Source organism: Prionailurus bengalensis, chromosome A2 (assembly GCF_016509475.1).
Source record: "Prionailurus bengalensis isolate Pbe53 chromosome A2, Fcat_Pben_1.1_paternal_pri, whole genome shotgun sequence".
NCBI lineage: Eukaryota > Metazoa > Chordata > Mammalia > Carnivora > Felidae > Prionailurus > Prionailurus bengalensis.
In genome coordinates this window covers 12181149-12204538 of record NC_057348.1, presented here as the reverse complement: position 1 = coordinate 12204538, position 23390 = coordinate 12181149, and the positions used below count along the sequence as shown (strand labels likewise).

Sequence of the window (23390 nt, the reverse complement as noted above, 5' to 3'; positions counted from 1 at the left end):
GTTATGTCCGGCCGGGGAGGGGCTGCCAGGAAGGCGCAGGCGCGAGGCGGGTACGCGCAGGCGCGGTACGTCCGATGTGCCCTTATTTCCCGCTCCGGCCTCAAGCATCCCGGAAGTAAGGCCCAGAGGGGCGGGCCTGGGCGGCGCCAGGCGGGGCTGATTGAAACGAGGCCCTCTCTGGCTGCCAGGCTAGGAGACAAGCCAGGGCGGCTGGAAACCCCGCCCCGCCTTCGTTGGCCAAGTTAGGGGACATACCGTCGGTGGAACCCCACCTGGGGCCCAGCCCCATGAAACTCCTAGCCTGGTGGGGGAGTCTAGGAAACAAATACAGTTACCAACTGTAATATGCTTTATAGGGGAGGGTAAGGTGGTTGTTACCTTGAAAAGAGGTCAAACTCTGAATAGCAATCAAGTCTTACCAAGGGTCACGACCTGTCACCTGTCAGTGTCAACACTCATCAGAGCTTGTTTATTGCCTGGAATGATCTGAAAACCACGCCCCACCGAACCTAGGCGAAAAGCACATATTTCATTTCTGTAGTTAGTGACCGCAGTGGGTGATGCAAACTGTGACCCCTGATTAATCAATTGAGTATCTCATCACTTTTATGAACACTCAGGCTGTGGCAAAATGCCTGCATTTTGTCCTACGGAACCATCCATCACTTGCTCTCGGAATCCCAACCCTGCTCTCCTTTGGGGTTTTGAAAGATGGCTTTTGCCAGCATATCCTCTGCTTAGGATAAAGTGCAAGAAAATCCAGAGGAGAAAACTGGAATATTTAATGACTATTATGTAAATCCTGGGCTGGAAGCATTCTTGCACAAAATGGCCAGGAGAGGGTTTTTGACAATTGTCTCGTAAAACACCCTAGCCTCATACTGCACCCAAAAAGAAAGACAAAAAGAAAAATCACCCAGGAGAGGTGACCCCTCTTATCATGGAGCATTTCCTTTCAGGCTTGCTCTGGGCATTTTGTTTAGATGTTTAAAATCAGTATTGTGGGGGACTGGGAGGAACAGACTGGACAAAAGCCTTCCAAAAAAACAAACTCTCAGGTACAAAGAGTACCATCACAGTAAACACACCCTACACCTAAGTTACGCGTAACTTCCTTTTTCCATACGTGGGGGAATTCAGGTCCTATCTGAATTTCATCCTTGGTATTTACATTTAATGTGTAAGCCAGATTTGACCTCTGCACCATCTCAAAAAAGATCATACCCATTGTGGTAGGTCAGGGTTTCTCAGACTTTCCTGCCCATTAGGATCATCTGAGGAGCTCTGAAAATTCTCAGTGACTGAACCACCCCAGCCAGCATCAGTGGTTCTTAATGCTCCGGGAGAGTCTAACATCCAGAAGAGCTTGAGAAACTGTGCTAGACTAGCAGTGATGGCTCCCAATAAACCACATCTCCTGGTGTCCATGCCCAGAGTTCTCTCCCAGATTGGGTTTGGCAATGTGACTTGTGTTGGCCAAAGGAATAAACAACACAGAGAAAGGTTCGGGAGGATGAGATGCCACCTTGGACTTTCTGGCCCCAGGCAAGTCAACGTAACTACACAAGTGAAGCACACCACGTGGCACAGAACCGTCCAAACGAGCAGTCAATACACAGAAGAGAAATCCTGCCATTTGAGGTCATTCAGCTTTAGACTGGGTAGGCAGGGAGGTGGAATATCTATATTCCACCATCCTGACACGTGCTTTTCACAGCACATCATGCTCACAAACCCCAACTGCTGGCTCAGGGATGGAAAAGGCCTCAAAGTGCCTTTCTGCGAGGCAATGGGGGAACCTACCCAAAAGAGCCACTGCTAACGAGAGTCTATTACCTCTCGGGGGGGGTGGGGGGCTATATACCACAGGTGAAAAAAACAGGTCATCTACTTTTTTCCAAAGCGAGGGTGAATGGTCATTTTGCACCATGCACATTCTTTATGTGCAATAAATCCCAAAAGCAGCATTTCTAGTGACAGTCAAACCACTTATAATTAAGACACTCAGACTTCTATTTAATAACTATTTTTTGCTTTATTCTCTTCACCATATGACAGCCCCAAACCCAACACGATTTTGTTATTCTTTCACCTCCTATGTCAAACAGACTTCTTCCCAATAGTATATGCAGTTTGATCCTCATCAGGTAGGAACACGTAGGTCCTCAAAAGAGATCACGGCTCTCCAGCACCAGGACGTGGGTCCTCCCCTTTGACTGTATTGTACTGTCTGTGCCAGGGCTCTGCCCAGGTCCTGCCACCCCTGAGATGTCCTTAGGCCAGAAATGCCAAGCAGGCTACAAGTTATGTGCCACTCTGAATAAACACAGGGGCTGCTTAGAGCCTAGGGTTGAGGGCAGTGAGGCAGGCAGTGTCCGGGTTCCATTACAAAGAATGCTGTGTTTGATTAGTGATGTCTGCCAGGGCCACACCCTCTAAACTCGTCTGGAATGGGGGCACTAGGGGCAGGGGCTGTAAGTCCGCCAGGAGCTCAGACAGGGACAAAGCGTACATTTCATCCTTGCCTTTGGCAGTGGCTCTATTTCCAGGCTGTGTGGTCTTACACACCAGGGGGCTGAGGAGGCATCTGAAGGCCAAGAAAGTACAAGTGGCTTCCCTAGGCTCTGGAAGAAACAGTACAAGCCCCAAGCAGGAGGAAGCTCAGAAGGACAGCTCACGTAGGGCCCCACGGGGTCTGTAAGCTGCCGGCTGTGTTAGCATTACCTCCTGATCCCCTGGAGTCCGTTTCATCCAAGAAAAGATGGCTGGCTGACTGTCAGAGCTAGACGCAGTTTGGGGGCAAAGACCCTTTTCTGTGACACACGGAAATAACCTCAATCTCTGGATAAACTTTTAAAAATCTCTAGTCTGAACTAAAAAAATTTGATCTTCTACCGAGAAACCAAAATAGAGTAAAAGGACAGTCTTACTTTAATCGAGTTCCAGAAAGAGGACACACTGCTTTGGAAAGCACTTGTCTCAGCAGAAGACGCAAGGGTGTGTGTAAAAGAATGTTCTTAGAAAACACCAAAGGCACCAAACAGAGCCCCGATTTCGCCTTCCATTTCCCCTTGGTGCCACTCCATACCCTGGGTGGGGAGGCTACTTGGTCCAGCTGACTTTGGGAATGTCATAGTGCTCCGTGAGGGTGTCCAGGTGTCTGTTGAAATCCTGGGAAAGCCGAGGAGAAAACCCACATCAGCAGAGTCTCGGGCAGGGCACCAGGGTTGCGAGACACTGCCCACTCCCGCTTTTCCACATCCTGCCTCTCCTTGCTGAGCCCCCTCCCCTCAAAGCCACCCGGCCCTGAACCCTGGCCTCATCCTTACATGACCCGGGGAGGCGTCGCTTCTGTTGGGCAACCCCCCCCTGCCCAACACTCCAATGGCTCCCTCTGCCAGGCTCCTAACCTCTGGGCCCGGCCGGGACCCCACAGAGCCTGGGGTCTTTCCCCCTGGGCACGTGACTTACCTCCACTCTCTGCTTGTGGGTTTTGGATGCTTTCTTCAGGATCCTTTCCATTTGCTGGAGAGAGGAGAGACACGGAGGTTGAGTTCACACACTTGACATAGCCCAGGCCTGCGTGGGGCGGAAGACAGAAGCCCCCGCCAGCTTGGCTCTGGAATGGCCGGAGGTCTCGGGCATACATCTCGCCCCTCCCTCACCTCTCCCCAGGCTGGTCCGACAGGGATGCCCGGCCACAGCATATCCCACCAGGAACCCAGGTCAGCTGCCCTTCGGTCAGTGTCAAGCAACGTACTGGCACTGACTTGAGTCGACTCCACTGGGAGCTGTAGGTGTCCTTCCTGCAGCCCCGGGCAAGGGCAGTCTCTTGCAGGCATTCCCATTTGGCAGGAAAAGAAAGTCTCGGATGGGGTTTGAAGAAGGATGAAAAATGAGAAGCGTAGGGGCACCTGGGGGGCTCAGCCGGTTGAGCGTCCAACTCTCGATTCTGGCTCAGGTCATGATCTCACAGCTCATGAGAGGGAGCCTCATGTGGGGTTCCCAGCTGTCACTCGGAGCCAGCTTGAGATTCTCTCTCCCTCTCTCTCTCTGCCCCTCCCCTGCTTGCGCGTGCACACCCTCTCTCTCAAAAATAAAAAAAAAAAAAATAAAAAAAGAAAAATGGGGAAGATAAAGAGCCCAACACGTAATAGGAGCTCAAGGGAACAGATGCTGGTGACACAGTGCCAGGGGGGCTACAAGATCCAGAGCACCTTGACAATCAGGATTGCAGAATACGTATCGTGCCCCACCCCCCTTCCTAATCCCCGATGCTACCTAGGAAGAGTCTAGAGCATGCGATGCACGGCCAGACACACCCGGGGCCGCACCTGGCGCTACATGTACTGACCGGGTGACTGTGGCCGACTCTGGCAGTCCCCCTGTGAACCGTGCTGCCTGGTCGTGGTGCCCTAGTGCGGTTCTCCGTCACCATGACTCTGGGCTGGCCCTGTGACTCAGTTTACTTAACAGAACGCAGTGCCAGTGCTGGGCCAAAGCTGTAAGAGCCGGCTGCCTTTGCTTTGCATTCTTGGAAGTCAACCACCACACAGGAAGTCTGATGACCTTACTGGAAAGAAAGGACCCGGAAGATGAGACGACATGCGCAGAGGGAGGAGCAAGGAGGCGCCAGACATGTGATGGTGAGGCTAGCTATCTTGGCTGTTCCGGTCCCGCTGGGCCTCCAGCCCCAGCCGAGCTGAGTCAGCCCACAGGAGATGATCCCCGTCACCCACCACCTGGCTGCCCCTCCCTTTCCTTCCCTGCCTCTTCTTACCGTGTGAGCCCACGTGAGGGCTGTGCCTCTTCACGAGAGGCCGCGCTGACGTGGGCAGCTGACATCAGTGCCAGGTGCTCGGCGGGGCTCCGCCTTCCCTCTCCCCACTCCACGCACTAAGTTCACAGGGTGCCTTGTGGGCTGTCACCACCCCCACTTCCCAGAGAAAAGGGGGAGCAGCATGCACAATGGGTGATGGGGCTGGAGATGCCAAGCCCTACCCCTCCTTCAGGCTGGGACTTCCAAGAGCTGTCCAACCTTCATGCCCGCTGTGCTCCACGGGACACTCGCCCACAAGGGATTCTGCGTTTCCCCCCTCCACCTGCCTCCGCCCACACCTTCTCCCTTCTCTCCCCTGGTTCAAACCAGATCCACGGCAGCACTTCCGGTTTTCAACACCAGCACCAAAAACGTCCCCTTGACCTTCCACCACCTTCCAGCTATGTGCTTGTTTCCCTGGTCCTCTTGCTAGATCTTCCAAGAGTTATTTCTGCATCGTCTCCACCTTTGCCTTTCCCTACCCTCCCTTGGATCCCCTCTCATCAGCCTCTCTTCCCCCACATTCCAAATGCCACCGACTTCGGGCTCTCAGTAGTCACCCTACAAGACCTCTTGGCAGCAAATGACACTGTTGATCACTTTCTCCTGAAGACACTTTCTCCACTCAGCTCCTAAGGACACCCTCTCCCGGTTTTCCTCCTTCTCGTGAGGGATCCTTTACAATTTCAGATTCTAGACCTCTTCTCTGTCACTGTCTCTCCTCGGAGGATCTCATCCAGTCAGAGGGTCTCCTCACAGCAATTCCAGAACGTTCAGGAGAGGCCCAGACCTCTCCTCCAAACTGCAGATTCAGGTATCACACTGTCCACGAGAATTCTCCATTTGGATTTCTAACAGGCCCTCAAACATAACCTCTCTAAAACCAAGGTCTTGTTGCCCCGCTTTAGAAAGCTGCTTTAGGGGCGCCTGGGTGGCTCTGTCGGTTGAGCGTCCGACTTCGGCTCAGGTCATGATCTCACCGCTTGTGAATTCAAGCCCCGTGTCGGACTCTGTGCTGACAGCTCGGAGCCTGGAGCCTGCTTCGGATTCTGTGTCTCCCTCTCTCTCTGCCCCTAACCCACTTGCGTTCTGTCTCTGTCTCTCTCAGAAATAAATAAACATTAAAAAAATTTAAAAAAAAAAAAAAAGGAAGAAAGAAAGCTGCTTTAGAGCCTGCTGTCCTTCTTACTGTGGTAAATAGCACTTTCACTTACCCAGCAACTCCTACCAAAAATCGTGGTCATCCCTCATTCTTTCCCAGCCCACACCCAGCCCATCAACTAATCCTGCTGTTCTCGCTCCAAAATCCATCCCAAACCTTATAACTTCTATGGCTTCCAGTACTACTGTCCAACTCTGGGGCGTGCATATATATATATATATATATATATATATATATATATATACACACACACATATATATACATAGCCTGATGGTTACCCCTCTCCCAAGAGGAGTAACACCCCAGCCTAACCTGTGACTATAACCTCAGGGAAGGAAATTAAGTGCATTCGCTTGTTAAACCCTCACCACAAACCCGTTAGGTAAGGACTTCAGCCCCACTTTACAGATGAAGAAAATGAGGTGTGGGAGGTTAACCGACCTGCCCAGAGCTACACCACCACCAAGAAGCAGTAGAGACACAATGGAACCCAGGTTGGTCTTGCCAAAGCCAGTGTGTCTCACCATTTTTTTTTTTTTAAATGACTCAATTAGGCCTGAGAGTAATGAGTTCACTCTTCCTGATGTTACTGGACCACCCCAGACCAGGGTTAGGGTTTCTCAGCATGGACACTTGATATTTGGGGCCAGATCACTTTTTTTGTTGCAGGAGGTTCTATCTTGGTCACTGTAGGACACTGACCAGCATCCCCGGCCTCATCCCACTAGATGCCAGTAACACTACCCCCACCCCTGCCAACACACCAAGTTTTATCAAACAAAAATGTCTTCGAACATTGCCACATGTCTTGAGGGTGGAGGTGGGATACAAAATGGCACCCCATTGAGAACCACCAACCTAGACTGATTATTCCCTTCCCCCAGACACCAGGTTGGGCTTATTTATCCTCTGCTAACATCTCCTACCCTCTACTGTCCAAATTTACTGTGTTTACTATTAAGCTAAGTGATTTACTGCGGTGCCTGGGTGGCTCAGTGGGTTGAGCTTCTGGCTCTTGGTTTCAGCTCAAGTCACAATCTCACAATTCTTGAGTTTGGGCCTCGCATCGGGCTCTGTGCTGACAGTGCAGAGCCTGCTTGGGATTTTCGCTCTCTTGCCCTTTCTCTGCTCCTCCCCCTTCTCTCTCTCTCAAAATAAATAAACTTTTTTTTTTTTAATGTTCATTTATTACTGAGAAACAGAGCGAGACAGAGCACGAGCAGGAGAGGGGCAGAGAGAGAGAAGGGGAGACACAGAACCGGAAGCAGGCTCCAGGCTCTGAGCTGTCAACACAGAGCCCGAGGTGGGGCTGGAACTCACAAACCGCGAGATCATGACCTGAGCTGAAGTCGGATGCCTAACTGACTGAGCCACCAGGCGCCCCTCAAAGTAAATAAACTTTTAAAAAATATATAAAAGAATTAAAAAAAAAAATAACCTGCCAAAAAAGTCATCAAAGTAACAGACTTCCTGGAAATTTAGAGCAGGAGGCATGACCATTTAATATCAACAGCTAACGTCAGCTGAACACTGACTTGGGACAAACCAAGTGCCAAATGCTTTACCTGCATGACTTCATTTAAAGTTCCCACACCTTTTAGGCGACAGCACTATCCTAACCCCTCCAGATAAGTGAACTGAGGCAGAGAGAAAATGAGTTATTAACCCAGTGTCACTAGACAAATGAAAGGCTGCGCTGGAATCCAAATTCGGTCCCTAGCTCTGGCCTCCTTTCAACGCCAGCTCTAGCTTTCTCCTCTGCCATCCACTCTGGCCAGAGGTGCTTCCCGTCCCCGGAGCTCCCCCAGCGCGGACTCTTCCTCCTCCACGTAGCATCTTCTTCCCGGAATTAACGCCTCTCTGACCGCTCGCCACCCCTTCGAGCGTCCCGGGCTGACCCCAATTTCGAGTCGTCAGGCCCTGTCTCTGCATCCACCTCGAGAGACCCAGACCCGCTGCGCGGGGCATCCCCAGCTTCCCCATCCGCCTTACCCGCTTCTCTTGCATCTTCTCAAAGGCTGCCTGGGCCGGGGTTCGCTTGTCCAGGCCACGCCGCTTCTCCTCCTCGTTCTTTTTGCTCGTTCCCATTGCTTCCAGGAGTTTCGCTTTGTCTTTGTCCTTCTTTTTCTTTTTCCTGGGAGGGGAGAAGCGCGGGGGAGAGGAGGTAAGGGCGGATCGCGGGGCAAGAGCTCTGGAACTCTAGAAGACGGTTAAGGGGACAGAAGACAACCTTTCGCGGTACTCTTGGACACTCACCGCTTGGTGACGCCGAGCTCTGCGACGCCTTTCAGTTTCAGGGGCCCCTTTTGAACCTGCTCGTAGGCCGCCATGACACCGTCTGCGATTCCGTAGGTAAACTGCCACATTTCCTGTTTGAGAACGCTATTTCCTCCCGAACGCCCGCCTCACTTCGTCTTGATTGGCTGAGCTAGGAGGTGCGCGTGCGCTCTCTGCGTCTAGAGCTGGGCCACACTTTTCAGTTGTGGGTGGGGCCGGGAGGGTCTGGAGCGACCTCATCCTTTGCATCCGGTCTTCAGCCACACTTCCGGCTTTCAAGTCCGATTCCGGTTTTTCCGGCCTTGGGCCTCGTAGATCTGCAAAGCTGGTTGGACGGAACCCCGTTTCCTAAAATACAGTGGTCTCTTGATTGTTTTGCGTGCACTTGGGGTTCTGTTCCCTTTTATTGCTGTATTTTGAAAGTTTAATAGATAACCTAGTTTTGTAAACCTAATCAGTACTTACAAGTTTTTAAGTTTTTGGGCGATGGTAGCATTCTGTGAAATACATGTCAATGGCATTTGAAAAAAAAAAATTAAATGTAGTCTATTGGGGCTCCTGGCTCAGTCGGTGGAGCATGCGACTTTTTTTTTTTTTTTAAGTTTATTTATTTATTTTGAGAGAGAGAGTGCACGTGTGAACATGATTGGGGGAGGGACACAGAAGAGAGAGAGAGAAAGAGAATCCCAAGCAGGCTCTGTGCTGATAGCGAGGTTTGATCCCACCAACCCCCAGATGGTGACCTGAGCCAAAATCAAGAGTCAGATGCTTCACTGGCTTCACTGACTGAGCCACCCAGGCGCCCCTAGTATGCAACTCTTAATCCTAGGGTGGTGACTTCAAGCCCCACTTTAGGCGTGGAGCCTACTTTATAAATAAATAAATAAATAAATAAATAAATAAATACAAATAAAATGTGTTCTATTGAGGTATCATTTATAATCAGTAAAATGCACTCATTTTAATTGTGCTCTTTGATGAATATCATCACATTTACACGCCTATGTAATCACCTCCACAATCAAGATCTAGAACACTCCATTCCTACAAAGTCCTTTCTTCTCCTTCCCAGTTAATCCCCCCCCCCCCCATCGTTCTCCCCAGGCAACTCCAAGTCGGTTTTCTCTCACTATAGATTAGATTTATGTTTTGTAAAAGCTTTATATACATGGAATTCTACTGTATACATTCTTTTGAGCTAGAGTTCTTTCTTTTTTTAATTAAAAAATTTTTTTGACATTTATTTTTGAGATACAGAGTCCTAGCGAGTGAGGGGAAGAAAGAGAGGGAGACTCAAAATCTGAAGCAGGCTCCAGGTTGTCAACAGAGAGCCCAACGCAGGACTTGAACCCATGACCTGAACTATGAACTCATGACCTGAGCTGAAGTTGGACACCCAACCGACTCAGCCACCCAAGCGCCCCATGAGCTAGGGTCCTTTCAAGGAGCATAATGTGTTTGAGATTCTTCCTTTTGGGGGGTATAAAAGGTCCAGAACTTGATTTGGAAAGAACGGTCTCTCGTCTGCCTTAGCTGCGACCTACACACCTTTAAAAAACAAAACAAGGGGCGCCTGGGTGGCTCAGGGAAGCATCTGACTTTAGCTCAGGTCATCATCTCAGCCCACATTGTAACCACTTCAGATTGTGCAACTCATTGGCATTAAATGCATTCACAATGTTGTACATCTGTTTATTTGCATTTGATTGCAAAAGCTATGCAAACATGATTTGCAGAATATGTAATTAGAAAAGTACTGAGAAGCCCAGAGAAGACAGTTATCACTCCCATCCGGAAATAATGTCTGTTACTGTTTTGATTTCTCTATTTCCAGTCTCTTATTATCTGGAATGTTAAAAATAAAATGGGATTTTATTCTAAAGTCGCTTTATCGCTGACCTTTCCCCCATCAAAATGTTGTGACTGCTTTTGTATGTGGCATCAAACACCGAGGGAAACAGAGAAGAAACTCCAAATGTCCCATAATCCTCTGCTGACATTAAACATATATGCATGCCCATGTCCCATGTGAGAAAACCACACAGTACAGAAAAAGCTAAAAGAAGACAGAAAGCAAAAAAGTAGAAACTTCTCTTCCCACCTCTTTCCAAAATGATTAACAATTTCATTTTTATATTTTTCAGCACAAAAGTGTGCATGCCCATATCTGTACATCTGCACAATGTCTTTTTATTTCTGTCTTCAGTTTGTCATCTAGCAAAATGTCTTGGAGCTCTTTGCAAGGCCCCAGTCGCCTCCACTCACCCTCGTCAAAGGCTGGGTGTCCTGCGGCTGAGTGAGGCCCCTCCCTAATCAAAGCCCATCTAACGTGCCCACAAATCTTAGCTCACTTTTGCAAGTGGCCTGAATCCGTAGCAGTGGAGTCACTGGGTCCAAGATTATGTAGATTTGTGCATTTTCATTTAGACTGCTACTGCCCAACTTGTGCCAAGGACTTTTGAGGGAGCATGGAGGAGGGAGAAGCAAGCGTTCCCCACCCCCTCGCCTCCGCCCGCATCAGGCCAAAGGAGGGCACGGTGCCTGACATTTCCAGTTCTGCCTGCAGGGGGCAGCAAGCGACTGCCCAATTCTCCAGCTGTAGGCATCTTTGGTGTTCCGGAATTGGATGAGGGCGTCCAGAAGGGGTAAGCTCGTTGGTGGGGCCATCCTTGACCGGATGAGCTCCCCAGGGAAGAATGGGACAGACTCAGCTGGGGAGGTCTGTTCTGCCCCAGGCAACCTAGGAGCTTTGAAGTTCCTCTCTGGCACTTCCAAGGCTGTGTGCCCTGCAGGAAGTGGCTTGATCTCTTTAACTTTCGCTTTCCTCTTTTATAAACTGGGGCTGCTGCTGCGCGGCGGCGGCAGCGGGTGATAACCACAGCTCATACTTTACGTGGATTTACATGGATCATCTCATTTGCTTCCACGGCCACCCTGTTACACAAACCATCCTGATTTTACAGGTTGGGAAACTGAGGCACAAACTGTAATCCAACCTATGCTGAGTGCTCCATCCTTGCGTTTGTCACCATAGCATGAGGCCATCCGCTGTAAGATGAGTCACTATTTTATAAACGTCCACGACAGCACTTCTCAACCTTTTTTTTTCCCATTATCATCCCCTAAAGAGAATTTAGTTTAATTTAATTTAATTTAATTTAATTTAATGAGAGAAGTTAAATGCCAGTGAATAAGTTTTTGTCGGGGAGGATTGAGCTTTGGAGGGCCACGAGCCATCGAAATATCTAAGGTTCTTTCATCCCTTCCCCACCCCTCCCCCGGAACCAATTTTCACCACCTTAGGAGAGATATTGCCCCCACTGATAATTTATGTTCTAAGGGGTAATTGTTCCAAATAAACTATGATACGGTGCTTTTGCTCACTTAAAAAAACTCTTATTTTGTATCCATTTAAAGAGTCTTGAGGGGTACCTGGGTGGCTCAGTCAGTTAAGTGTCCGACTTCAGCTCAGGTCATAATCTCGCGGCTCGTGGGTTCGAGCCCCGCATCAGGCTCTGTGCTGACAGCTTGGAGCCTGGAGCCTGCTTCGGATTCTGTGTCTCCCTCTGTCTCTGTCCCTCTCCCATTCTCTCTCTCTCAAAAATAAATACACATTAAAAAAAATAAAGAGTCTTGAGATTTAAATACATAGAGATTTTTATACTACTCCTGTGTATATATACAAAGAAAATACAATAAATCAGTTAAGGTTTTCTAAACATTTTCATGCACAGAGTATAACTCACTGAAATCACTGGAAAAATCAACTCTACGTTGGTAATGTCTGTGCTTTATCACCCAACATCCCCCTATGTGCCATCAACGACCCTGGTAAGGAGCATTTCTTTAAAAGACTCTTTGTTTCCAAAGAACAGATTATGGAAAGGGAAAACAGTTATCGAGGATGGAAAAACATGGCAAACACCGCCTTGCCCCAAAGGATCAAGGTCAACATTGTCGATGATGTCTTGTAGCTATCAAGTAACTCCAGGTCTGATGTGATGAGGAGGTGATGAGGAGATCACCTCACCTCTGAGGTCTTTCCTGAACCCATAAATCCAGTCCATTCATGAGAAAATGCCAGACAAATCAAAATGAAGGGCATTCTACAAAGTACCTGACTGGTACTCTTTAGGGCTATCAATGTCATTAAGAAAAAAAAAAAAAAAGACCAAAAACCTAAAACCAGATAAAACAAAACAGACTGAAGATCAGGAGCCTAAGGAGATATCATGACGATGTGTAACGTAGGATCTTGACACAGAAAAAAGAACATTATTGCAAGTATATATCCATGTTCATAGCAGCATTCTTCACAAACAGCCAACAGGTGGAAAGACCCCAAGTGTCCATCGACCGGATGAATGAATAAAAAAATGTGATCTATCCACACAATGGAATATTAGTCTTAACAAGGAAAGAAAATCTGACACCTGCTACAATGGATGAACCCTGAAGACATCACGCCGAGTGAAAGAAGCCAGACACAAAAGGACACATAGTGTATGATTCCATTTACATGAGGTTTCTAGAACAGGCAACTAACTGTTGATGGAGGGGCCATATAACCAAATCACAGAGTGTCTGATGGGGTCAGGCATAGGAATCTGGACTTCAACCATGAGGCATGGGGAACAAGGTCTTTACTAATTAGTTTTGTCATTGTCCTCATTTAAAAAATGTATTTACATGCAAAAATCTCACCCTTTTTGGTGTACGGGTCTATGAGTTTTGACAAACAAATACAGTCATGTAACCAACACTACAATCAAGATACTAGAACTATTTCATCACCCCTGAGATTCACTTGTTCCCCCATCTGCAGCCCCTGGCAACCATTGATCTGTTTTCTGTTCCTATAGTTGTGTCCTTTTGAGTACGTCATATAAATGGAATCATCCAGCAGGTAGCCTCTTGAATCTGGCATCTTTCAGGTAGCATGATGCATTTGAGGTCATTCATTTTGTGTATATCGACAGTTCATTCCTTTTTATGGCTGAGTCTATTGTATGAACGGGCCCCAGGTTTGTTGTTTTTTTTTTTTAATCTATTTCCCAGGTGAAGAATATTTGTGTTGTTTCCAGTTTTGGGTAATTACAAACAGAGTTGCCATCACTCTTCATATACAAATATTTTTAGAAACAGATGTAATTCACATACCATAAAAATCACCCTTCTAAGTGGGCAATTCAGTGGCATTTATTACAGTCACAGTGCTGTGCAACCATCACCACTATCTAATTCTAGAACATTTTTATCACCCCGGGAGGAAACTCCCCCCACCTTGAGCTGTCACTCCCCATCGCCCTCCCCTGGTCCCTGGCAACCACTAATCTGCTCTCTGTCTCCATGGATTTGCCTGGTCCGAATGTTTCATACATGTGGAGTCACACATGACAGTGACCTTTTTATGTCTGGCTTCTTTCACTTAGCACGATGTTTTCAAGGCTCATCCACATAGTAGCATGTGTCAGTGCTTCGTTCCTCTTTATGGCAGAGTAATATTCCACTGTATGAAGGAACCACAATTTCTTTATCCATTCATCCGCTCGTGCACATTTGGGTTGTTTCCATTTGGGGGCTGTTATGAACAATGCTGTGATGAACATTCACACACAAGTTTTTATGTAGACAGATAGCTTCACTTCCCTCCACCTCAGAATGAAAATTGCTGGGTCACATGGTAACTCCGTGTTTAACTTCTTAAAGAATCACTGAACTGTTTTCCAAAGCAGCTGCATCATTTCACATTCCCACCAGCAGTGTGTGAGGGTTCCCGTAGCCCCACATCCTGGTCAACACGTGCTATTGTCTGTCTTTTTCATTACAGGCATCCTGGTGCGTGTGAGTAGTATCTCACTGTGGTTTTAATTTGCATTTCCCCAATGACCAGTGATGTTCAGCATCTTTTCACATGCTTACTCTATATCTTCTTTGCCATTTGTATATCTTCTTTGAAGAGATGTCTACCCAAATCCTTTACCTGTTTTGTTTTGTTTTAATAGACTTTATTTTTAGAGCAGTTTTAGGTTCACAATGAAATTGAGCAGAAGGTACAGGTATTTCCCATATACTCCTGGCCCCTGCACATTAACAGCCTCCCCACTGTGAACATCCCCCACCAGAGTGGTGCACTCATTACAAGCAATGAACTTACGGTGACACATCATATCATCCAAAGTGTACACGAGGCTTCACTCTTGGTGTTGTATATTCTATGGTTGTGGACAAATGTATAATGACATACGTCCACCATTACAGTATCATACAGAGTTGATTCACTGCTGTAAAAATCCTCTGTGTTCCATCTATTACTACCCCCACCCCCAACCATCTTTGACCATTTTTTGATCTGGGCTATTTGTCCTTTTATTGTAGACTTGTTAGAGTTCTTTATATATTGTGGTGACTAGTCCCTTATCAGATATATGATTTGCAAGTATTTTCTCCATGCTGTGGGCATGAACAGGTTTTTGTGTGCCCGTAGATTTTCATCTCCCTTGGGTAACTACTCAGGAGTGGGATTGCTGAATCACGGGGTGAGGGCATGTTTAACATCTAAGAAAGCTCTCCATTTTCTGGAGCGGCTGTACCATTTTGCATCACCACCAGCAATTAATGACTTCTAGTTGTTCCACACCCTCGTCAACACTTGATATCGTCAGGTTTTAAAAAAAAAAATCATCCTAAGGGGGTCTTTAAAGCCTTATCATAGTCCCATTCTACCAGGTGGCTTCACACACTGGGACAGAAGAGAGTTGATGACGCTAGGAAGAACTGTGATGGTCCAGGCCAGGGAGAGTGTGGGGGTGGGGTGGGGTTGGAGGGAGGAGATCCAAGAGCAGTTCAGGGAGGCTGGGCTGTGGAGCTAGAAAAGGCTGAGCAGGAGAAGAAAGTGGAGAGACAGGTGAGACCCAGAGCAAGAAGAGCATGGAGCACCAGGCGAAGGGCTTTTGACTCCCAGGTGTTCTGCCCAAGATGACTCTGGGTCCCAATAAGGTTGGCAGCTGCTATGTTGTATTTACCCATTGAGGATGCATGGTGATTATTAGCACACTAAGGGCTCTGACAAGTCCGTCAAAGAAAGAATTCTCTTTGGTATTATTTAACCAATTGTTTCTCAAACTTACACCTTGGATCACTCTTCTTGAGCCATAACATCATCATCATTATCATCTCCAAGCACATCTTGGGACCTCATTTAGCTTGCTCACCCAATTATGCTCCCAGTGCCTAAAACTGGCTTCTAACCAATGGTCAAAAGAAATTGTTTTGATTGCATTAATGATATTAGATCTTCAGAATGACTCTATGAGTTAGGTACTGATACATCTCCCCTCTTACAAACGAGGCTTAGAGAGGTCAGGTGACTTGCCCAAGGCCACACAACTAGTGGGTGGAGAGCTAGTATTTGAGCTGGGGTGTGCCTGAAGTCTTTCCATCAGGCTGCCTGTCTCTGGAAGGCGTCCCATGCCCCCAGCCTCACCCAGTGGGGGCAGACGTGCTCTGCTGCTCTGTGACCTCCAACACAGTCCTTCTCGTCCTGGTGGCCATGGACATACTCAGGCTGTTGCCCAGAGAGCTGGGCTGTAACTTGATCTCCCCCAGGCTGGGGGTGATGGGGCGGGTGGGCAGGTGACAGCCAGGGCAGGGAGATTTGCCCAGACGCTGATGTGCAGCAGCCTGGCAACCCGTGTGGCCCCGAGGAGACCAGGGGCTTCGGGAGCTTGTTCCAGAGCCCTGGCAGCGGCCTTCACCATGGGCAACAAGCAGACAGTCTTCACTCATGAGCAGCTGGAAGCATATCAGGTAGGGGTGATGGGCTGGGCCCTCGGCAGGTTTGGCAGCCTTGATTTCTTGGCCTGAGGAATGGGGACAGCATCATCTGTCTTGGGTGTGCGGTCGGCAAGGGTTCCTGGTACAGATCGGCGTGCAGAGAGGGGGTGCAGTGGGAGGGACAGGAAGGGGGCCCCGAGGCAGGCTCTGGGCCAAGCCAATATCTCTCTCCGCAGGACTGCACCTTCTTCACAAGAAAGGAAATCATGAGGTCAGTCTGGGGGAAAGGGAGGAAGACCTGGAAATAACTTTCTATCCATTGCTGGGTGATATTTGTAATTGGGCGGGATGGGGTGCTTTATGGTGGTTAAAGCGTGAAGGGAGGGATTGCAGCCGTGGTCCGTGGGTGGAGGCGGGGATGGGGAGGCTGAGAAGCCACATCTTGTCATACTGTCACTAGGCTGCCTAGTCACATACTGTCACATACTGCCTCTAGGCTGATAAGCTTGGGCTTTTCCCAAGGGTGATGGGGAGCCACGGAGGGTATGTGAGCAGGGGTGGGGGGCAGGGGCTGGTACGAATCAGCACGTCAGAAAGATGCTAGAAAGATGTCAGAAGGCGTGTTAGAAAGATCCCGCTGAGGCCAGGGTGAAGAGCCTGGCACTGGAGGTTGGGAACCTGGGGGCAGAGTCCAGAGTCGGCTCTGGGCTGTGAAGGTAAATCAATGTAAGGGTGTGTGTGTGTGGGGGGGGGGTGGCCTGAGGCTGCTGAGTTTCCCTGGCATGAACGAGAGGGGTTGGTGGGTACCCCACATGACCGCTCAGCCCATGGAGCCATTGTCCAGAGGTCCCAACCCATGAACTCGGAGCGGTGAAACCCTAGCCGGCCGGGGTTCAGATACAGAGTGATCGGGGCCAAGGCCCCAATTGTGTGGGCACCAGATATCCATTATTGATGGGCACACCTTTCACCAGTGAGCCCCATTGTCTGGGTGAGGACAGCTTGCAGGGTCACCCTGGCCATCACGATCAGATTACCCATGGGGAAACTGAGGCTCGCACGGGGGCGGCCCACTCCAGCTCTGCAAGACGGGCAGAGCTGCAAGGGGTGTGAGGGCTGGCGTCTCGCCTGCCCTAAGCTTCTTGTTTGTCAGCAGAATAACTGGGGCTCAGAGGGGAAAGCGGAATGTTCGAGGCCATACAGAAACCCAAACCCGGGCTGTTCCCTGAGGGGGGACCCAGACAGGGAACGGACGCTCCAGATACCCCTCCTTGAGTTCCTAGCCATCATATGACCCAGGGCTCCTGTCTCCCCCCCGGAAACAAACCCTAGCAGCTTGGGGGCCTCTGGCTCATCAAGGATGGTCTCCTCAAGGCTGCTGCTCGTGGCGCCCCCAGTGGAGGCAGGGTGTCAGCAGGTGAGGACATTGGAGTGGAGAGCTGGCCTCACAATCCAGGCAGTGCGGGTGGCATTTGCTGTTTTGCAAAACGCCTTTCACGCATTAAAAAAAAAAAAAAAAAACCTGAATATTGGCCTTTTGTCTCGGCTCTGCCCCGTTTAGGAGACCCTCCCGTTATGGAGGGAGAGAAGCAAAATGTGAGGACGGGGGTCTTTAGAGGCAGAGTCTTGCCGACCATGTGATGATGTCCAGAGATTCATAGACTCGCTCAGGTTCTCTGAATGCCTGATGCGCTGTCCCTCTTGCCATCCCCCTCTGCCTCGGAATGAGCCCCTATGCGTTCTTCAAAGCCCAGTGTCAGCGTCCCCACTCCAGTCTCCCCTAGCTCTGGGGCCCTCTCTCCACTGTGGCCCTGTCCCCAGCGGGTAGAAGTGCCTGTGTTCGGCTCTGTGTGCTTGAGGACTGGGCTCAGAGCGGATGACTCTTGGGGACCCAGGGTCCTCCAGTGGGTAGTGGGCAGGTGCACGAGTGAGAGAGAAGGGACACGTCCTCCCCAGCCCCTCTCCCAGCCCTTGCTGATGTTTCCCTCCCCACACCAGGCTTTTCTATCGCTACCAAGACCTGGCTCCCCAGCTTGTCCCCCTCGACTATACCAGCTGTCCTGATGTGAAGGTGCCCTACGAGCTTATCGGCAGCATGCCTGAGCTGAAGGTACGCCGAGGCCAGGGGGCAGGCGGGGGAAAAATAGCAGGTCCCCTGCCGCACCCCTACGAAGCGGATGCATTTTGCAGATGAAGAAACTGAGGTTCAGAGAGGTTAAGACACTTGGTCAGCGTCACACAGCTAGGATGTGAGAGAGACAGGATTCAGAACCTGGGTTGTCGGAACGATGAAATGAGATGAGGCAGGTAAAGGGTGTGGCACGGGGCCTACAGTGTGGCGGGGACTCAGGGGATGTCCGTCCTGCTTTGCATAGCAGGAGCCATTAAAAACGTAGGTTCTTCTCAGCTGGATGTTTGTCACATAGTTTGTGATGCTGAAGGGGACTCGTGGGGTGAGTGACTGAATAGAGAGGATCTTATCACAAGGGACAGAAACCTCATTCAAGAAAGACAAAATCTTGGGGTGCCTGGGTGGCTCTGTCAGTTAGGGGTCTGACTTCTGCTCAGGTCATGATTTCACAGTCTGTGAGTTCGAGCCCCAAGCTGGGCTTTGCACCGGCAGTGTGGAGCCTGCTTGGGATTCTCTCTCTCCTTCTCTTTCTTTGCCTCTCCCCCACTGTACTCTCTCTCTCAAAAATAAATAAATAAACTTTAAAAAAAAAAAAAAAAAAGGACGGGGCGCCTGGGTGGCTCAGTCGGTTAAACGTCCGACTTTGGCTCAGGTCATGATCTCGCAGTTTGTGAGTTCAAGCCCCGTGTCGGGCTCTGTGCTGACAGTTCAGAGCCTGGAGCCTGTTTCGGATTCTGTGTCTCCCTCTCTCTGACCCTCTCCCATTCATGCTTTGTCTCTCTCTGTCTCAAAAATAAATAAACGTTAAAAAAAAAATTAAAGAATAAAGGACAAAGTCTATTGGATCACATGAGCAAAAACTCCAGGGGTAGAGCCGGCACCAGGTATGGCTGGAACCAGGGTCTCGACATGCTCAGAAATCTCCTTCCATCTCTCAGTGCCTCCCAGGAAGAGCCTTCAGTCTCAGGCAGCTTACCCACTTGAGATAGTGAGGGAAGCCCCAGTGGTCACAGATTTCCTCCCGTCAGCTCTGCAACCAACAGAAGGCAGGGACCTCCATCCCCGTCTTTCAGAAAACATCCCAGGGCAGCCTCTGATTGGCCAGCTTGGGTCACCCTGCCTACTCCAGAGCCAATCAGGGTCTCCTAGTGGATGGGGATCTCTGATTGGCCTCACTCGGGTCATGTGGCTGTGTCTGGAGCCGGAAGGGTGGTCAAGGCCACCCAGACCTCAGGGGCAGAGAGAAGAGTTGCCTGAAGTCCTCTCCTGGGTCTGTGAGAGGGAGGAAGTCTTGGTGGGGAGGTACTTGCAGGTTTCAGGAAGGTGGGTGCTGAGAGCGATTCCACCTGGGGCCGTGAGACCCTGGTCAGGGCTGGCCACCCTGCTTCCTGTCCCCAGGACAACCCGTTCCGCCAGAGGATTGCCCAGGTGTTCTCTGACGATGGGGACGGCCACATGACCTTGGACAACTTCCTGGACATGTTTTCCGTGATGAGCGAAATGGCTCCCCGTGACCTCAAAGCCTACTATGCTTTCAAAATTTATGGTGCGTGCAGGGCCCGGGGGTGGCGGAGCGTGGGGGTGGGGAGTGGGAACAGACCAGGGCTCCAGCCGGGGGCTGCGCCTGCCGCCACAGGGCTTCGAGGCCGTGCATGGCCCCGTCCTGCCCCACCTCGGTACCTGCTGACCTCACGCCCTTACTCCTTTCCAGCCACGCTGGCCTCACTTTTCCTCCAACACACCAAACTCGGTCTCCCTCTGGGCCTTTGCCTCTGCTGTTCCCTCTGCCTGGAACACCTTTCCCTCGACTCTTTCTTACCTTGAAGTCTAAGTCAAAAGCAGCCTCTGCCCCACATCCTATTTCTCTCTCAGCATGAAGCAGTGCTTCTTAACTTCTTGTTCATAATCTGTTCATTTCTCTTCTTTTTTTAAAATTGTATTTATTTATTTGGAGAGAGAGAGACAGTGGGAGAGGGGCAAAGAGTGAGGGGGAGGGAGAGTCCCAAGCCGACTCTGCACTGTCAGCGCAGAGCCCGCTGTGGGGCTCAGTCTCACGAACCGTGAGATCGGGACCTGAGCCAAGATCAAGAATCGACCGCTTAACTCACGGAGCCACCAGGCGCCCCTGTGATCTGTTGTTCATTTCTTACTGACTTCTCTCTGATGAGACCCAAGGGCCACAGCCGTAACTGTTTTCTTCCCCATCTGTCTCGCATGCCCGGCACATAGTAGGTGCTCAATAAAAGCTTGTTGGTTGGAGGGAAGTTTATCACAGTGCCTAGAACATAGGAGGCACTCCCTCGATACTTGTTGAGTGAATGAATGGCCTCCCAGCAGGTCCCTGCCCAATATTCTAAAGCAAGACTCCAGCTATTGCCCCAGGGTCCTGGGTTCCCTCCACTGCCTCAGTTTCCTCCTCTGTAACGTGGGGACAAGAGGCCTGCCGCCAGATGAGCCCCCACCCTACATCCCCGTCCATCCTACGGCACAGACTTCAACGACGACGGCTACATCTGTGCGTGGGACCTGGAGCAGACGGTGACCAAGCTGACGCGGGGGGAGCTGAGCGCCGAGGAGGTGAGCCTGGTGTGTGAGAAGGTGCTGGGCGAGGCCGATGGGGATCACGATGGGCGGCTCTCCCTGGAAGACTTCCAGAACATGATCCTGCGGGCACCCGACTTCCTCAGGTGACCTTCCTGGCGATTTCCACGTCTGAGAGGGGCTCTTACAAAACTAGTGCCCAGACCCCGTTTGTGAAAGTTCCTCCATTCGTTCATCTGTCATCTTAGGGAGCATTCCCAGCCTCCCTGGCCTCAGTCCCTGCATCTTTAAAATGGGGATAATCGGGGACCCCTTGGGCACGCCCCGTGGGCGGACGCAGCTCTTTGGGTGAATGGAACATGGCTGGTCTTCAACCCTCACTTTTCTGAACATTTTGCAGTGGGCAGAGGGTACAACTGTGCTTGGCAGTCCTGGGCGGAATCAAAGCCCCCACCGGAGGGCTGAGAGCGAGTGAATACAGGGGACGGCCAGCCACCTGTTTTTGTACCTCCCGTGAGCTAAGAATGGCTTTTACATGTTTTCAATGGCGGGGGAAAGATTAAGGAATAGTAACACCGCGTGACACATGGCATGGATAGGAAGTTCCAATTTCCGTGTCCATCAAGGGTGTTATTGGCACACAGCCACGCCTGAATGTGTACGTACCGTCTCCGGCCGCTTTCTAACTACGAGACCCAGCTGAGCCGTTGCGCAGAGCTGGAAATATCACCTATGTGGCTCTTGACAGAAGAAGTTGGCTGACCCCTGAGTCAGCGCACGGAAAGATTTTAGAGCCGTGCCTGGAACACAGCAGGTGCTCAATGTGTGCTGTGTTGCGGCTGTTATTATGGGCGGTGTCCTTAGGTGCGCAGAGGGCCCCCTTCCTCTACCTGGAGAAGCGCGGTTGGTGTCTTAGTGGAGACGCGGATAATGGCAACTGAATGAGCCCTACCATGGACGGTACCCCTGGGTGACAGCTCCCTGTGCATTCGCCCCCTTAGCCCTCATTACAGCCCCATGCGGGAGGGATGGCTATTATCCCCATCTTACAGAGGGGTAAACTGAAGCCCAGGAAGGCACAGCCACTCACTCAGAGTCCCATAGCAAGTCTGGGGCGGAGCCGGGATGTAAACTGATCCAAAGAGATATGCTTTCAGCCCCTGTGGGAGCTGGGGGTGGGGGTGGGGGGGCACGGCCTGGGGTTTTTGAGAGGATCCGTCTCCCCCCTTGCATGGCTCCTTGCCTATCTCAGGGACCCCCGGCGGGAGAGTCTGGGGGAACGATGAGGGAGGGTAACCCTTCGCCCGATGACACTGACCCTATATCTCTTTGCACCCAGCACCTTCCACATCCGCATCTGAGGGCACCATGGAGAAGCCGGGTCAGAGGAGGCTGGCGTGACCTGTCACTCCACTGTGGAATCCGGCCTCCCTGGGTTCTGGGAATAAACACATGGCACTGAGTCACATCTGCTTGGAGGATGTATTTTGCACCTTAAACCTGCCGGATGGGAGACAGGAAGCCTGAGATCTCACCTCTGCCCTCACTGTGTGGGCTCCCAGGTGTGGCTACGCCCTCTGTGGGCCTCGATCTCCCCATTTACACAGGAAAGGGACTGACTTCTAGCTCTCTGTCCGCTGTGAGGGCCGGAAGTGCCGGGTAGTCATGAGTCTCGGTGGACAGAGACCAGATGTGGAGGTCAGGTCCACGCGACCTCACCCCAGGGCTGCCCAACGTGGACCCCTTCCCCCAACCTCTCAAGTCCCCTCTTCCCCCCCCCCCCAGTCCTGGAGTTTCTCAAGGGGACCAAAGCTTTAACTCCTTGCCGATTAGAACTGCCAGAGGAGGCCTCGGGGGGGGGGGGGGGGGGGGGGAATGGCAGCAACGTCATTCACTGAGGCTGGCACTGTACTTTACAGTTTACGAGGCACCTGTCTCTCTGCCATTGCACTGGCTGCCTATGACATCCCAGCGGGGCTGACCGAGAAGCAGTCACCCTTCATTCAGGGAACAGAGTGATCTGCCCAAGGCCACACCTCAAGTTGTCTGCAAAGGCAGCCTTGAACCCAGGCCCACCTGTGCCCAGATCCCAGACATCTACGCTTTGCAGATTTGAGAAGCCCCACACTCACTCCACTTGTGGTCGCCCTGGGGCCCCATCAATAGCCCCAGTCAGTCCAAAGAGTGCTCATTCCTGCAATCGAGACTCGCCCCCAGGGACCTTCCACGTGCATCATTTCTAGACCCCACTCCCACTCTCCAACCTCCACCTACTGAGCACCTTCTGTGAGCCGAAGTCTCAGCTTTCTTGTGCATCCTGCTGGTTCATCCTGAGAACGAGGGACTGCTTGCGCCTCTCCCCATTTTCCAGATGAGCCCGCAGGCCCAGAGAGGTCTAGTGACTTGCCAGAGGTCACACAGCCCTGTGACCTGGGACTTCCTCCAGAGCTCGCCACGAGCCACAACCCCGGGCTTCCTCTCCTCCTTTAAAGGAAAGAGGCTCGTAAGCTTCCCCTGGAGCTGATGTCGATGTTGGGGTGTGCACTGTGGGCCAAGCCCTCTGCAAGTCTCACCTCCTTCATCGGCAGGGGACCCCAGGAGGAGGGAGTGAGCAGCTCCATTTACAGACGAGGACGTACTTGGAATTGAGCCACACGCAGGGGACGTGGGGAAAGGGCGCCAC

The 23390-nt window shown here is 50.8% G+C and overlaps 2 protein-coding genes across 2 annotated transcripts; one reads left to right on the top strand and one right to left on the bottom strand.

The window, feature by feature from the left end:
• Positions 1-2015: 2015 nt before the first annotated feature.
• FAM32A (family with sequence similarity 32 member A) lies at positions 2016-8363 on the bottom strand. The gene is made up of 4 exons (XM_043590275.1): positions 8239-8363; positions 7975-8116; positions 3472-3525; positions 2016-3171 (listed from the first exon to the last, which is right to left on the bottom strand). Exons 1-4 carry the CDS (start codon positions 8346-8348, stop codon positions 3103-3105), a joined length of 375 nt encoding a protein of 124 aa, XP_043446210.1. The 5' UTR covers positions 8349-8363; the 3' UTR covers positions 2016-3102.
• A 7567-nt stretch (positions 8364-15930) lies between these two features.
• Positions 15931-22173, top strand: CIB3 (calcium and integrin binding family member 3). The gene is made up of 6 exons (XM_043585932.1): positions 15931-16068; positions 16272-16306; positions 18034-18145; positions 19565-19712; positions 20658-20853; positions 22047-22173. The coding sequence occupies exons 1-6, from the start codon at positions 15931-15933 to the stop codon at positions 22066-22068; spliced, it is 651 nt and encodes a 216-aa protein (XP_043441867.1). The 3' UTR covers positions 22069-22173.
• Positions 22174-23390: the final 1217 nt, after the last annotated feature.

Excerpts from the sequence above, each read along its gene's own strand:
- FAM32A (XM_043590275.1), bottom strand. The coding sequence starts at position 8,348 with ATGTGGCAGTTTACCTACGGAATCGCAGACGGTGTCATGGCGGCCTAC. Across the intron at positions 8,117-8,238 it reads GAGCTCGGCGTCACCAAGCG|GAAAAAGAAAAAGAAGGACA; the intron begins GTGAGTGTCCAA and ends CTCCCCTCCCAG. Across the intron at positions 3,526-7,974 it reads AGAAGATGCAAGAGAAGCGG|CAAATGGAAAGGATCCTGAA; the intron begins GTAAGGCGGATG and ends TCCTCTCTCCAG.
- CIB3 (XM_043585932.1), top strand. The coding sequence starts at position 15,931 with ATGTGCAGCAGCCTGGCAACCCGTGTGGCCCCGAGGAGACCAGGGGCT. Across the intron at positions 16,069-16,271 it reads AGCAGCTGGAAGCATATCAG|GACTGCACCTTCTTCACAAG; the intron begins GTAGGGGTGATG and ends CTCTCTCCGCAG. Across the intron at positions 19,713-20,657 it reads CTATGCTTTCAAAATTTATG|ACTTCAACGACGACGGCTAC; the intron begins GTGCGTGCAGGG and ends CCTACGGCACAG.